The 16,843-nt window shown below is 39.1% G+C and overlaps 1 protein-coding gene across 1 annotated transcript in view; it reads left to right on the top strand.

The window, feature by feature from the left end:
• Positions 1 to 16,843, top strand: part of GABBR2 (gamma-aminobutyric acid type B receptor subunit 2) — a 446,541-nt gene that overhangs the window by 407,793 nt on the left and 21,905 nt on the right. Inside the window, exons 14-15 of the mRNA XM_079301095.1 lie at positions 448 to 558; positions 12,036 to 12,260. Of these exons, the coding sequence (XP_079157221.1) occupies positions 448 to 558; positions 12,036 to 12,260 (336 nt within the window). The remainder of the gene's footprint in view (positions 1 to 447; positions 559 to 12,035; positions 12,261 to 16,843) is intronic.

The raw sequence follows: 16,843 nt of genomic DNA on the forward strand, positions 1-16,843 counted from the left end.
CATGGTTATCAGTGAAAAACCACCTGAAACACAGCAATGTTTCATACATTGTTTATCAGCCATCTGCCAGTGACACAAGAACTGGAGGTAAAAGGAAAGAGAAATTTAAATACATTATTTTTCATGCCTGTGCCTTGTAGAAAAAGTATATGTCCTAAAGCAAATAAATATGACTGACACTATTAAATACAGAGTGACTTCAGATATTTTGTTTCAGGTTTGCAGTGACCTCACCAGGTAGTAGCTATCAGGCAGCTGTTTCCTCAGACCCTTGCTTTCCACTGTATTTCTCTGCAGGTTCATGGGTCTGCTCTCACCACAAGTTACCCTTAAGTTGTCCACCCTGTATCCTGCACATCCTCAATCTACTGAAAATAGAGCTGAGTAGCACTGAGGTGTGAAGCACAGGAAATCTGAGTGCAAACATTTCCCCTTTTGTTTCTTCAGCCGGACCCTGCGGGCAGAGACATCTCCATCCGGCCGATCCTGGAGCACTGCGAGAACACCCACATGACCATCTGGCTGGGGATTGTCTATGCCTACAAAGGGCTGCTGATGGTAAGCACCCTTCTTCTGCACAGCTCTGATTTCTCTTTGCTGATATATTACCTATAACAGGCACAAACTGAATTATATTTGCTTTCCTGGTGGCTGAGGGTGAGTGAAAAACTGCCTCGAGTGCAACTTCTATTATCAGATCTGTTCTAGTGGTCATTAGACAGTAATTTGTGGATATATGCATATCTAAAATAAATAAGACATCTGTAGCATTTAAGTTTAATATTATGGATATACCACAAACTGAGAAATTCAGTAGTGAAAAGATGGGTCTATAAATGAGACAACTTTGTAAATAAAGAATTCCTGTAGGTTGTCCAAAAAAGGTAGAACTAGGTTGCCCAAAATGTTTGCCTTGTAGTTGCTAATGTATTTGAGGAATAGTCATGAGATGCAAGATTAATCTGAGGCCTGAATCAAAATAACCCTTTTGTCCCTGAGGCTCATCTCCATAAAAAGATATAACTAAAATAGATTCCAGGAACCAGGGATCCTGAGTCTTGGTAATTAAAAAAAAAAAAACAAAAAAACAAAAAAAAAAACTGTAAAGGTGACTATTAGTGATTAAAAGCTCCTGAGCCTGAAGGTTGGGAAAACATCTGATATGGACAGCACTGACCAGCAGAACACCTATCTCAAATCAAGCCCCATCTGGATTCTAAGCCTGATAGACATTAGTCTACACTGCCTGAAGGGGTCAATCTGTTCTGTGCATTTGGAGCATTCTGGTTCATTAGGACACTGGGGAAAGACTGGATCAGCTGCTTCCACTTGGCGTGGTTGGTGCTGCTGCCCAGAGGGGGCTGCTGGTGCCTGGAGTCCTCTTCTTCCCTCTCCTCTATGAATGACTGCTCTGATGAGCCCTGCTGCTTTTCATGATGCTTTTTTCAGGCTGAAAAGTCTTTAAATAGCCAATACGAGGCTTAGCAGGAGAGGATGAGAAGTTTCGTTTCTTTAATTTCTAAACATTTGCTTTGTGGTCAGACCATTCTGCTGGGATGAGCCTTCAAGCAAGAAGGCACTAGCATCAAGTGTCTCCATTCCCCAGGTGAGAGTTTTGATCCTTGAGCTACGAGCCAAAAGGAAGCCTTCTCAGCTCTCCATTTAATTAAGAAAAAGAAAGAAAAAAGGCAGCCTTAGTTGTAGATGCCTCCTTTTCAGGGAATGTCCAAGCATGCTGTGAAATAAAGAGCTAGGACATATGTGGTCCCTCCAAAGGGATCAGGAATCAGGAGAGACTCCACACCTCAGCATATCTTACTGGTTGGTCAGCTGAGGGTGGCTCTGGATGCACATTAACCTTAGCATGTAGCACAGCACCAAGGAATTTATGTCCTGGAGGGCACCACAAGTTGGGAGCCATGACATTGACTAGGAGTGGGGTCACAGTAAGATTCAAATAAATCGTTTTGGGTTTTTTTTTAAATAACTTCATCAGTGTTTTCAGTTAAAATATTTTAAATATGCATTCTCAGGCAACTTTCTTTGAGGTGTTGAGTGGTGTTATACAGTAGTCAAACTGCTTGGGTTCTCACTAGTCCTTTGCCCTAGACTGGTTTGCCAGCATGTATGTTGGACTATTTTCTACGAGATATGTGGCACTCTTTAAGTCTGCAAGGGTCATTTCAAACGAATTTTGCAAATGCCATTACATTATTATGTATTAGACAATAATATGTGCATAGATGCATATGTAAAGTACCCAATTTATTATTGAATTTCTTGGTTTATGGTATATTTATAATATTCAGCTTAAGTGCTACTAATATCTTATTTATTTTACGTATGCCATTACTTGCTAATTTCAGGCACATAGCATTTTATAACCACCAGTGAAATGCACACTTTTTATTACTCCAGTGCCCTCTTAACACACAAATCACTACATATTAGAAAGGAAGATACTCATTCTGAATCATTTAAATAATTGCTATGATGAGTGAATGAGTGATATGAGGACAACAGAATTGATGCATTTTATCTCATCACCAAAGATGCTTCTGTACACCACACGTACTTTGCCTTCAGAACAAAAAAAAACCCAGAGTCTCTCATGTTACTATATAATTTTATAAAGGTTTAGCTAATACAAAACTCTGAGAGTTTTTAATAGGAATTTAACATGCTATGTACTAAAGAGCTAGTATTGCTAACTCCAGTACAATGCAGTATTTAAGGTGAAATGTGTTTACTTGGGCTAAAATTATTTACTTTGACCTTTTGTCTCACAATGGGAATAAAATGAGTTATTTGTTTCATCTCAGCCAGAACTATCCAGGCTGGACTCTTAGAATGCTTTGCTTATTAATCACACACACATTTGTCTTGTCTGCTGTTTAATTCCTCTCTTCCTGATAATACTTTGAATTACATTAGACTCCAGGTCTATGTTGGAAGGTTCATTGTGTCCCTGATATGTTATTACAGGTACCTGAGAAACAGGCTTTTGAGGCAAAACTATATTTTGAGCTTGACTGTTGCTCTCTGTATGAAATCCTACTTTTGCTCGTGTTAATTGAAGGGGTTTTATGCCATAACTAATAATAGTGACCACTACTCATACACCATTTTTATTTTGTTGTCCTTAGCTAACCTTGCCAAGAATGAAAATATCAGTATTTTATGACTGAGATAGGAAAAAAAAAAAAAAAGTATATTCATCATGGGACTTTATGAATGTTGCTAAGAATAAGAAATTTATTTTCTTGTAATGATTCATATTCCCACATATCACTATAGTTGATATACTGCCCAACACAACTCTGTAATTGATTTAGAAGCCAAAGAAAATATTAATTCAACTAAAATATATCCTTGGGATAATGTTCAATCTTTATTTCAAGTCTGAAAGAATCCCCTGCTTCCTAAGGATCTCTGATTGTTATGCTGAATTTGTCTTACTTCCAAGCCTTGCACTTTGGTGGGTCTTGGATATATGCCATCCCTCTTACTCTAAAATGGCATTATGTCCATATTTCTAGGCAAATTTCTTTGCATTTGGCCAAATTTCTGTGATTTCCCTAAAAATCTTTCTGTGACTTGTCTACCATTCTTCCCCTCTGCTTCCTCTGCCCCATGATATTATCTCCTCCAAGTCAATATACATATCTGGGACAACTTAAGAGAGAATTGTTTTTAATTATCCTTTTTTTTTTTTTTTAGTAGCTTCTCATTAACAGTTATATGTTGAAACCATAGCTTTCAATCAATTTAAATTTGTTGTATTGATTTTATAGCATTCTGTATTTAAATAATGATACTGTGCACTATTAAGACAAACACTACTGAGAAATCCATGTATCCTGCATGAATGTAATTACTTTTATGCAGTCTTGCAAACTCATTTTTAAAAAAATAATGGCAATTTGAATTATAGTGCTATCCCTTTTTTCCCCCCACTTATTGGCTGAGTTCATGTGGCAGCCATTTCATTAATTTGCTTAGGATAGAAATTACGGTAATAGCTCTGTAATCACTGGGGGTGTTCCACTTTCTCTTTTCCCATATGGCCTCTTTGTATCTTAAGTGGAGCTTTGCCAGAATTCCAATAAATATCAACAATTAAGCCCAGCACTCCAGACAACTTCTAAATCAATTCTTAAAACTACTGCCTGTAAGTTACTGTCACCTCTATGTAAAGATAGGACAAAACCCTTGTTAAGCACATCTTATCAGGCATCATTGCTATTGAATTTGTCATCTTCCAAGGAATGAATCATTATTACGATTCATTTGTCTCAACTTACATTTTTATAAATCCCAATGAATCTGTTAATGCTGCTAGCCATTCATTTACTACTGTGCATTTAACTTATCCTTCCACTATCTCTATTTTAGATTTATGATCCCTTATCATTATTATGAATTTCCTCTTTTTAACTTTTGTTACATTCTGTTCAGTCTTTGGCCAATTTTATTGCTTGTTTGTTTTACATTCCACAACAACCAAAACAATTTTTAAGGTAAGAATATTTTACATATGTGTAGCTTAGGACAGATCATTTACAGCACATGTATAAGCAACTTTCTGTTGCTGTTGGTAAATATACCTGTTGCTACCCCTTCTCCAATGGCTTCCTTTGCTTCGTTGGCTAATACATAAACATTACTTTTCCACTTTTTCATGTACTTGGAAATAGATTTTCAAAAAAGGAATTAGGTGGCATGGTTTAGAGCTTGGGTTCCAGTCTGCCCTGCAGCCCAGTCTTCAGTCAGCACTTTGTGCTCTTGCCTCTGCAGGAAGGAGGGGAAGCAGATGCTGGCTGTGTGACAGGCACCAGTTCCCAAACATCCAGCAAAAATTTTGGTCGCTGACAGCATTTAGGTATCTACAGGTGGTGCTGAGGATGGTCTGGCTGTCCTTGCTGGATGTTGGATGTAGCTTCTCACTAGTGCCCCAGGTGCTTTAGCCCTCTCTGTGTGTGCCAAGCCCAGGAGCTGCATGTGAGCAGTACAGCTGTGCTGTGCAGCACATGCTACTCCTTGTATTATTTTACCATTACTGTATATTTACTAAGTGAAAGCTGGATGTAAAGAATTATATTTTTTTGCCACTAAGGAAAGGGAAGCAGTGGAGCAGCTCACCCAGAGAGTTTGATCAGCCTTGGTCCTCAGAAGGTTCCAGAACTAGACTGGATAAAAGTATGAACAACCTGCACTGAACTCCCATCTGAGCCTGCTTTTTGAGCAGGAGGTTGCACTAGATTATTTTCTCAAATCCCTCCCAATTATCTTATGAGATTATATCAACCATGTGATTAATTTATTCCTTTGTTAAATTAATACATTTGATGTGCAGAAAAATTGAATAGTTTTCAGATTGTGTTAAAATTCCCAATTGTTTACTGATAATGCCTTTGATTTTTAACACACATATTTATATTCTTTCCTACCTCCCTTCACAATAAAAAATAGAACTCAGAAGAAGGACCTACCTCCTTATAAATTAACTTGCATGATTCCAACTCAGATATGTGGTGGGGCCCATCTGTCCTATCTTACAGTGATTAAAGAGAAAGATAGTCAAGCTTTTTGGTGGGGGAAATTAGTTTATAGTGGTACCAGATATTTATTATATCTTCAATAAAACATGTACAGTATTTTAGCATCCAAAACCACATCTCCATATGGTTTTGTTGGATATTTTTTTCCCAAATATGACCACAAGGAAACTTCAAATATATTTTTGAAATTTTGCAGATAGTGGGGTATTCCCTTACATATCTCTTGGCATCAGTTTTTGTACAGCAGAAATTGGTTTAAACTGTAGCACACACTGGCTTTTAGCAGAGGTGCTTCACCTCCTTACAGAGCTGTGATTGTGGTAATCTTATGCCAGAAACAATATAAAGCTATTCCAAGTGGACATTTGCTAATGACCAGTTGTGCATTTGTTTCAACTGAGTTGCTATAATGTGTTTCATGACTAAGCAGAATTTTCATGCAAAAAGTCAAATACACTCTGAATGGAAAGAGGGGGAATTATTTTATTGACTTGTAGCTTTGGGAGACTGGAGTATAAAGTGAAATTTGGATGCCTGTTAGTGTTCATAGATTTATGCAGCTGCTTTTCTGTCTTGCACTGGGTATAAAGTGTTTTGCCAAGACCTTTAAGGAGAAAGTCCTTCAGCTGAGTAGCTGAATATGCATATATTGCAATTAAAATCAATATTTAACTCTTGTCCTAATGCTCAATAGAAATATTAAGCTTCCCCTAAGCAAGGTCTATCCAGAGCAGCTCTGTGAAAATTAACTAAATACACAACTGACTCATAGCAAATCAGGGGAGTGAGCAATGGTTTAACATCAGGTTGTACTGACAGTGAAGGTAAGAGACCTACAAGTGAATAGTTTGTCTTGTGGTTTTCTAACCTAACTTATTGCACAGGTAATTTAAAAAAGAAAAGAAAAATTAAAAAAAAAAAAAAAGAAAAGTCACTTTTCTATGAAAGCTGCTCAGTATTTTGCACTGTACAATTCTCCAGTGAAAACATGAAGACCAAAAGTCTTTTTTTTTTGGTGTTCATTGAAAAATATCTGCAGCCATCTCATAGAAATAAAAATGTGCCCGTGCCTGTGATGATCTGGATTTAATGACTGAACCTGAGTAGAGAAGCACACAAGTCAAGCTTTAAAGTTACTTCAGGCTGAGAGGTCCTCACAGCCCAGAGTCCAGAACTGCCTTGGTTTAGAGTGCCAGGAGGGGAAATCTCACAGTAATCTAGCTAGAAGAAAAAAAAAACAAAACAAACAAAATTCTCCAGATGTAAAACCTTTGAAGAATAGGCTTGATTTTATTCTTTTATGTGGCACACAGCAGGGCTGCTAGCCACAAGTGAGCAGGATCAGTGCTACTACAATACAGCAATTAGCTGCAAAGCTGCAGCCTGGTCCAATATATAATCTTTCCAAACCCATATACCCCAGTTATTGGTAAGCATGACTTATGACAAGACTGGAGATTTTTCCTCTGGTATTTCTCTGCTGTTGTCAGATATCTTTAACATAATTTTCTCTATCTTTCTTTCCTAATACTGTTCATAACCTAAGCTGACATGACTTTGAAATGAAACATTTAAAAAATGGTTTAAGGACAGTACAGGGCAATGGAGGTGAATAAATAATTTCCTTCCTGTCATGTGACAGTCTCTGCAATCCAATAGCAAATTAGGCATTTGGTTGCATCAATATATGTTATAAGTCTAAGCAATTGTTACTGTGCTTAGAAGTAATTCTCATGAACAAGATTTAAAATTAACTAGATGGTAGAGTTTTAAAAAACAGTGTTAAACATTTTCCAATACTTCAGCTACAAACACTTTCATTATATCCCCAGGTATCAAAATTTGATCAGTACAAGATTTTTTAAAATTAAAGTTTGCCTATTGAATGTAAACACAAGTATAATATTCTCCAAACACCTGTTATGCCTCTAACATTTTAATGCAGATTTTTTTTAGTGACCACTATTCTATCTTTAATCACAGTGATACAATCCTGTTGTCTTCAGATACTATTTACCCCAAATTTATACAGTGGTTTTCTCACAGCCTTTTTAGGTGCACTAACAGCACAGCCTAAACCTACCATACCAACAGCTGCAAAGGCAATATTCTAAATCAGTGTCAAATGGATGCTGCCTAACCTCAAACAAAAGATGAAACAAACCCATCCTGCCTGTACAGCTGCCCATATCTTCTGAGAAAACCCAAACCAATATTTTATGGCACTTTCTACATCAAGATGTGTGTATTAGACCACTAAAACTGAAGAAGACTTTAAGTTCATTAATAACCCTGTAGGATGCCTTTCTAGCTGCATTCTCAGTGTCATTGGTTGGGATCAAAAAATGACTAAAATTAGGCCAGTAGAGTTGACAGAAGGCTGAGGTGTCCTTAGATTTTAGACAACAGCTTTGTACAGGAGAATGTGTAGCCCTGAGTTATTCAAACTCCTTTGGAGGTGCGTGGGGTCCATCAGAAGGCTCAGGATGGGAATTGTAACTGGGGTAAAGCAGCGGGGACAGATGTGCCCTACACCTCTCTAAACCCAGCACTTTAGCACTGCTAAGAGCTGCCTGCCTCCATCCCAGTGTGTATTTACACACACCTTCTCTAAAGACTGTTTAATCAAAATTCTCAGCAGAGATCAGAACTAACATCCCACGCAAGTGCCCCATTAATTAAGTCAGTCAGTCTCTCATTACATAAAATCTGACAGCTCTGAAAGAAGTTCAAGAGCTCCTTCAGAAGCCAGACTGCTCTGGGGTTAGAGAGCACATCTCAGCAAAATTTGGAATTGTGCTGTGTTCTTCAAACACAAAGCTATGCAATGGTCATCCTCAGCATCATTATCTTGAATTAAGATGTGTGCTGGTGTATTTTGTGTGGAGACCAAGCCAGGGGACAGACTGAGAAACCTTTACCAGCTTGAGCCCTGTAGGAGCAATAGGAGGAGAGACAGCTGTATTGCAAATATCAGCAGGCAACCTAAAAATATCAAATAGCTCTTAAATTTCACAGCAGTCCCAAGAATTAGATGCCCCCAAGCATAATTTGAAATATAAATTTATTATCTGGGGACGATGAATGTTTAAAGTTTAGGTACCAGCAGTAAGGAGGAGCTGAACTAGGTACTATGAGTTTGTGGTTTTAACTGTAGCTCCCAAGTTTCATATTCAAAAGAAATCACAGAAATCTGGACTTTTCACTAGCAATGTCAGCATCCCATTCCTAAACCAAGATATTTTACAGGATTTTTATCTCAGAGCAGAAACCTTACAAACCCCATAGAGCCCTTCAGGCATCTGCACCAGGCAAACAAGGAGCACCTCTGCAATCACCACTGCCCTGGCAGCAGGATGCAGAAATCTCTCAGCTTTTATCTATGTTTGAGTCTCAAAGATGAGCTGTGACTTTTGGAAAAGAAGATCTTTCTTCCTGAGGCAAGCATTTTACCCAAAATGCTAATAAAAATTTAAAACAATGCTCCCAGATTTAAAGTGCTTCATTCTGAGGAAACCCACTTGCTGCAAGAGACTCTCCCTTTCTTTAGTTATCATATAAGCATATATCTTCCTTTCATCCAAAAGATATTTAACCATTTTCCAAGCTGTTCTCAATTATAAATGAGCATGAGCCAAACCGTAACCCCCACAACACTCTTCAAACAATCTTTTCCCTTATAATTGATATTTTAGATCATTTTATAACCACCTCAGCTATAAATTCATCCCCATTATTTGTAATAAGTGCTGGCCTCATGTAAGTATATTGGCTGTTTTCCCAGAATAATGCTTTTGGAATGGAATTCGTTCATACTGAGGGAAGTGGAAGATAGTGAGGAATGATCTACAACCCTAAAATCTCATTAATAATTAATCATAGTATGAGAAGATACAAATGTTCTCCATAGTTAATCAGGGTCTCATCCCTTTAAAAATGGGATGTACAAATACAGGCAAGGATTCTTTCTACCCCTCAAAACAGCTAAGCCCAGACCAGCCTGATTGTCAGTTCAGGGCTGGCAAAATGTAAATTTGCAGCAGAGCTGAGTAGTGCAGCACCAAGATTGCAGGGAGTGGAGAACAGGCAACTCCTGAGATGGTGGGGTTTGGGGGGAACAGGTTTGTCTCCTGAGAAAAGGTACCACCACTGCATGTGTCCCCCCTGCACCCAGGTGAATGCAGTGGCAATTTTTTTCTGCAGAGCCTGAAAAGGAGTCTGTTCATTCCTGCTCTGCCTGTGCACAGTGCCAGACCCAGCAGCAAAGGATGCTGCCTGCATCCTTCCCTATGGGGCGATTGCCTTGTTTACCAGAGGGGCTCTGAAAATGTATCAGAGCATGAGCTGCTGCTCTGGCACAAGGCTTGATGAGGGGTCAGTCACCTCAGCTGCCCTGCCTGGATGGCTGAGACCCCTTGCTGGCCCAGGTAGCTGTCTACAGACCCCTCAAGAGCATCTCCCTCCCATGCTCTGCCTGCAGCAGCCACTACTGCTGTTCCTGCAATTCTTAGGTGCTGGGAAGGTGGGTAAGAGAGGTGATGGGCCTGAGTAAGGTGTGGGCTCTAGTCATACTAAAGGAGATTAAACTGAAGAGGCAGGATTGCAACAACGAGGCAATGGAGTGCCCTCAACAGGACCAACTCCTTCAGCAGCACATAGAGGGATAGGATGGGAATGCTGCTGAGAAAGACTTGGGTAGGGATTAGCTACTGCTGCTGATGCTGGGAAGGGTCACCTGTGGCAATCTTAATAGGGATTGCAGCAGTGATGGCAGCATTTGTAGGAGGATGAGCAAATGATTCTCCATCCTTCGCCTGGACTGGGAAGCTCCTGCAGCCACACTCCATGGACTGAAAGTAGATGCCTAATCTGCCAAAGCCTCCCAGCCAGCTCTGCTCTATCAGGGTGACACATGTTGTAGGCAAGAGAATTAAATAAGCCAGCAGACAAGCCAGGGAGGGCAGGGCTGGCAGCTCAACAGCATGTCCTGGTTGGAAATGCCTGGATGAATAGGTAGATGGCTGCAGCCTGGAAGTGCCTGTGGGAGTGCAGAGTAGCTGAGTCACAAGTGATTGGCTTTGTTACCATTGTTATTTGAGGTTAAAACTAAGCAAATAATCAAGAAAACTTGCATTACTAGTGTCCCAGTGTTGCTATAAGTTGGGCTGGAACCCAAGTTTGTAGAGCAAACATCAATCTGCCATTTCCCTACTCTGTTTTGCTTGTCTGGCAACCAAACACTGTTCTTCTAGTCCAGGTTATTTGCCATTACCATTGACCTCCAATTTCCTGGATTGCACATAAACTGATGTTGTATAAAAGAGAAGATTATTTCCATGACATGGCAGTGGACAAATGTCATTTGTCAGCTGTCAAATGTCTGGGAGGAAGGCTACTAAGGTCAATGGGAGTGCACCTTTGTTCTTTCTCCTTCTTGTCTGTTCCTGCATTGTAATCAGGAAAAAAAAAATGCTAGAAAACATAGAAACCATGTCCTGGACCTTAGTGATAGCTCCTCTCTCTGTCCTTCCCATCCATCCAATGCCATCTGCTGTCTGTCCTGCTTCCCAAGTCACCATACAGTCCTACAGGGCTTTGCATAGACTGTGGGCTGGGTTACCTATTCACAATGTCTTGAGTTCATTTAGGCTTTTACTGCATTGCCAGAACTCCTCTGAGGAATGCAAGAGGAAGAAAATAATTGTCTGCAGCAGTTCATGTTGCAGAAAAATCTAATTAAATTTCAAGGGATGGAGATGGCTTCCTTCCACTAAAGGCTTTCCCCTGCTGAATTGCAAAAGCATATTGCAAATAACAGAGGGGCTAAAACTTAAAAATACACCAAAGGAAAAAAGCAAACAAAAAATTGCCACAAGAATATTTTATGCCAGAAATCATTAGGCAACTTCAATTGAAAGGCCATTACCAACTCCCACTATAATAAAAGACATTATAATTGTAATCTGAACAACTCGGGTGACACTTTCTACATTGTATATTTATCTCTCATGGGACACATCTTGGCACTGGTGCTTATTAATGTAGGTGATAATCATGTAATGAATAGCCAGATTGATAAGAGCATATTGAGAATAGCTGCTGAAAATAGCTAAAAAAACAATGCACATTATATCTTTACTGGAATCCTTAAAAAAAAAAAAAAAAAGGACAGTCTTTAAAAATTATTTAAAATATATAAAAAAGACAACCATAGTATTTAGAATTTTTTTTTCCAATCAGGAGTAATTTAAAGTTTCACATTTTTCTTGTTAGAGCAGGAATCTGTCCTAGTGAGCAAAACAAATCACATAGGTAATTAGATCTTGAGGAAAAGGTAGGTGTATATCTCTGAATTGTAATATCACCTACATCTGTCAAGTTGGAAAACATACCTGTTTTAAATGAGTGCTTTTTCTAGATGACAGCCAATTCCTCTTACAACTATCAAAATTTCTCCTTCTTTTGTTGTTTCAGTTATTTGGGTGTTTCCTCGCCTGGGAGACACGGAATGTCAGCATTCCTGCTTTGAATGACAGCAAGTACATCGGGATGAGTGTGTACAACGTGGGGATAATGTGCATTATTGGTGCTGCTGTTTCATTCCTGACTCGGGACCAGCCCAATGTGCAGTTCTGCATCGTTGCTTTAGTCATAATATTCTGCAGCACCATTACTCTCTGCCTTGTGTTTGTACCCAAGGTAGGTGAATTTGTTTTGCATGGGCCTTTTTTTCCTGCTGTTTTGTAATTATGATGCAATATGCAGATGTTTATCACCTTTTCAAGTGCAGGAGATGTGTATGAATTCTTAACCAAGCTCATCTATAAACTCTTCTCTCAGGACCCTGCAGGAAAAACAAAGATTCGTGACATTTTGGAGAAAGTGTGAACACATCTGCTTCTAATGCCTATATTTTTACTGAAATTGTGACTGGGGAAACAAAAGTTGTTTTTTTATAGTTTCAATACAATAGCCTCTATTTCCAGCTTTCAGGAAATTTATGGAAAGAGTGGAGATGTAAGTGGAGATTCAGAGGGGACATTCCTGTTGTTCTACTCTGCCATGTTTCTTCTCTTCCCACTTTTTTTTGTGATCAGTTACAGGTACCAAAGGAATAGCATAAATCTGTCTCTGGGGAGTTTTAGGTTGGACACTAGGAAAAGGTTCTTCACCCAGAGGGTAATTGGGCACTGGAAAAAGATGTCCAGGGAAGTGATAACAGCACCAGCCTGACATAGTTCAAGAAGCATTTGAACAATGCTCTTGGTGATCCGTGGGCTGTTCCTGTGCAGCTGGACCTGAGTGATCCCAATGGCTCCCTTCCCAGGATATTCTAAGATTCTTACATACCCTAAACAAGATAATCAAGATCTCTGTTTCTGTATCTACAAAATTATGATCTTTTTAGTTCACTGGCATGATAAGAGAGCAATTGTGTTGAAGCCTACAAGTACTCATTTATGGTGGCACAATAGGCTTTGTCAGTACTTCAGAGGGAAACTCTATGTATGCTGCAAATGCTGACACTGACATATTTATTAATGGGTATATTAAAGGACTAAGTGAGGCACAGGCTGGGAGACACCTGCTTTAATTTCCTTTTGCTCTTCTGGGCTCTAAGGACAGGTTCATTGTGCCTTGTTGGAAGAATTGAAAAGAAATTTACAGAGGGATGGAACTTGATCAGTTCCCTTGCATAGTTATGCTTTAGACATGAATATGACAGATCTTGAATGAAGCAAAAAATGGCTTTTATGTAAGCTTACTTAGCAAAGCCTTGAGTACTAGGGAATGCATTCAATGTTTTGAAGTAAAATGTTCAATTGTATTCATTTTAAGTGGCTTGCATAAACATAGCTTATTACCCCAAATTAGATACATATGCAGTTGGATGTCTGAAATATTTGCAAAATGTAGATCTTTTTGCCTCTATGATCTGTTTTTAGATTTTTCAAGTGAGTATTTATAAGAGGCTCTTTATTGGACCACGTTCAACCAATGCATGAGCAAATTGTAGCCAGTAGATTCTGGTGCTAAGTGGCATCCTATCTACTGGGGGGCCAAGAATTATGTCTGCAAAAGAAGCAAGAGAAATAAGCTAATAAGCTTATCTCTAAGTGCAACCATTGAAAGAAATTAGAGGTGAAGACTAGCAATAGAAGCTGATCTGTGATCTGCAAAAAAAAAAAAAAAGCAAAGTAATTAGTTCTCCAGGATTGACTAAACAGGATGCTTTTCCAAGTTTTGCAATTCACCTCTCAAATATTAAAAAGCCATACTGACATGTATAGTCATATTTTTATTCTGGATGTTAGGGAAGAATCACAATTTTGCTCTAAATTGAGGGCATGTTCACAAACACATCAATAGAGTGTACTTTGAAACACTGCAAGATTTAAGTGGGTAAGCCATATGAAAACTCTGATGCCAAAAATACCTCTAAAGAATGTCAAACTCTCTTCAAAGAGAATTATTATTTCTGTCCCTGGCCTTTGCCCCTTTGTTTTCATGCTGCTTTGCCCATCCCTCTCATCACAGGCTCTGAAACTACTTTTCTGATTCCTTTTTTAACCCCTTCCTCTGATCTTCTTTTAAACTCCAATTACCCTACCCTCATTTTTCCTCTCAGTTCTTTTTTACTCAAAATACAAATATGAACCACAGCATGAAGTCTCTAACCTCTTTCTGTGTACTGCCAGGTTTCCAAATGCTTAGCTATTTAGCAATAAAATTCATCATTAGATAAGGTACCAAAAAAACGTTGAGGCAGGGACTGGAATGCAGCACTCCAATGCCCATGTGAGTGTTTTCACAGCTGGAGAGTTCTTCTAGCACTCGTATATATTGTCCTACATCTCCTCTGGCTATGCTGTGCCACAGTCACAGCAGGACAGCTGGCAAACATTCCCTCCTCAGCCTGCTCCAGCACAGGTTGCACAATACCTCATCTGGACACCACAGAAGATTATATCCAACACTACCTAGTCTGTACATCTAGACACCAAATCTCTCCCCTCAAGTAATTATGTCATAAATTAGTACAGTCTTGGCATTTTAGGAAGGTTTCTGGTGAATACTAAAGCCTGTTGCTCATCAAGCTCAGGGGATGATAATGAAGACCTGGAAGACTGCACTTTCTCATTTATTAAACTGACCAGACAGATGCAAGCAGTAATGTGGTTCTGAGCCAGGTGAGTGCCACTACTTCTCTGCTGCACAGAGTAAAGTGTATTCCTTTTAACTAATCTCCAGCAGTCTCCTGGGTCAGCAGTGCTGAAACTCAATTTTACCCCACAGCCCTTTTATGAATCTAAATAGGCATCTACTCAATGATGTAGACACACTAAGGAATGAAACATGACATTTTTCCCTTCCTTCTTGTCAGCTCTACTAATCTTACTTCCCTATAACATGGCAATTACTATACTTCTCCAGTTAAATGTCCACTACGTCCATTGCCATTTTGTCCAGTACCAAGTGCCTCAGAAAACAAACATGAGGAAAATCCCACAGCAGAGTAAGAGAGATCAGAGGAAAAAATGCTCATTATCCTCTCCATTTAAAGGTACAAATGATGATAGCATTATACTGCATCACACTTATATTAACTGTACACAATCTTGTTATCCAATCAAAAACTTTCCAAACATTGCTAAAACAATTATGGATTTCTGCATTCAAGGGCATTATGTAGAAGTTATTTTCAGAATTCAAACACCAGTTATGTATATTTTTCCTGTTAGAAATTAACTGCTATGTCTAATTATCTTTTTAAGGACCAAGATGTCTATAGTACTTTTCAGCATACTCTTCACTTCTTTAAATAAAAAATTCTAATATGCATTCTCTCCTAGTGAAGTAGTTGTCACATGCTTATCCATGTTTATGAAGCTTCCATGTCCTTCAATTTTTCTCCATCCATTTTGAGAGAGAGCACTGGGCTTACTTTTAGTTGCCCAGCAAGTGCATACCATTTCTGGCTGCAATGGCATTAACACATTAATTCTGATCCAGTTTCCTGCAGAGCAGCAAGGCAAAATCAGTTCTAGGGATTAAAACATTCCTTGTCTATGTTGGTAGCATTTTATGCCTATTTGCAATTGGCTCTATGGATATTTAAGGTTGACACTTCCTGAAAATGAAAACCTCACAGATGTAAGACAGCACGATGTAACTTCCACTGACTCTGTGGTAGAAAAAAGAATTGAAAACTCATCTAATCTCATTCTTTGTACAGCATGAGCCAACAATGTTGCCCATGGAGTTTTTAATCTAGTCCACATCATGTGAATGAATTCATTACACCATGTCCCTGTTGCAAAACACCCAGTCTTTAGCTATTAACTCCCAGACGAAGATGATTCAATGACAATACTTCTATCTTATATTTAGTTATAACTTAGACCACATCAAATTGCAGAACTTTAAACACTTGTAATACTTTTGCCTCCTGCTTTCAGAAACTTTGTAATTACCATTCTTCACATTTAACTTCATTTGCATGTAGTTTTTGGTCTGGGACTTAGACACATCAGTCATTACAACCAGCCTAATTTGAAACAAAGTGTTGTGAGAGTGAAGGCTCAGCTACAGCAAGATACCCAGGGCCTTAAGCAGTTGGGTCTTGGTTAATTCCAGGTGAATAATTCCCAACTCCTCTGAGTACCTCTACCAGCATTTAACCATGTTCACAATAGGAAAAGCTTTTTCTGATGTTTAAGTGAAAATTTTGGTTTTTCAGCCTATGTCTCCCTCCCTTTCACTGCAGATCATTGAGAAGAGTCTGGCTCCATCCTCTTTACTGTCTTCCATCATATATTGAATATACATGAATAATGTAAGCCCCTCACAATGTCTTCCATCTCAAGGCTAAATAGTCGGTCTTTATTTGTATCATAAGGGCTGCAACCTTATTCAGCATCTTTGTGGCCCTTCTCTGGGCTTTCTTTCCTATTCCTATTTCTCTATTGTTCTGGGCAGCCCAAACATGGACTCAACACCCCAGGTGTGTTCTAGCCCAGGCTGAGTAGAAAGGAAGGATCACCTCTCTTGGCCCAGGGTCCTTTTGGCTCATGTTCCACCACAATCTCCAGTGCCTTTACTGGAAAGGTATTTTCCAGCCAAACAGACCTCGTGCTTTTTGGGGAGCTGCTTGGGGTTTCATTTCTCCTCAAGGTCAGGACTTAGTATTTACCTTTGCCTAGCTTTAGGAGGCCCAGATCCATTTCATTCCAGACTGAGGAACAGCATTAGTGACTGGCTGCCACAATCCTCTGAACCTG

This window comes from Erithacus rubecula, assembly GCF_903797595.1.
Source record: "Erithacus rubecula genome assembly, chromosome: 3".
NCBI lineage: Eukaryota > Metazoa > Chordata > Aves > Passeriformes > Muscicapidae > Erithacus > Erithacus rubecula.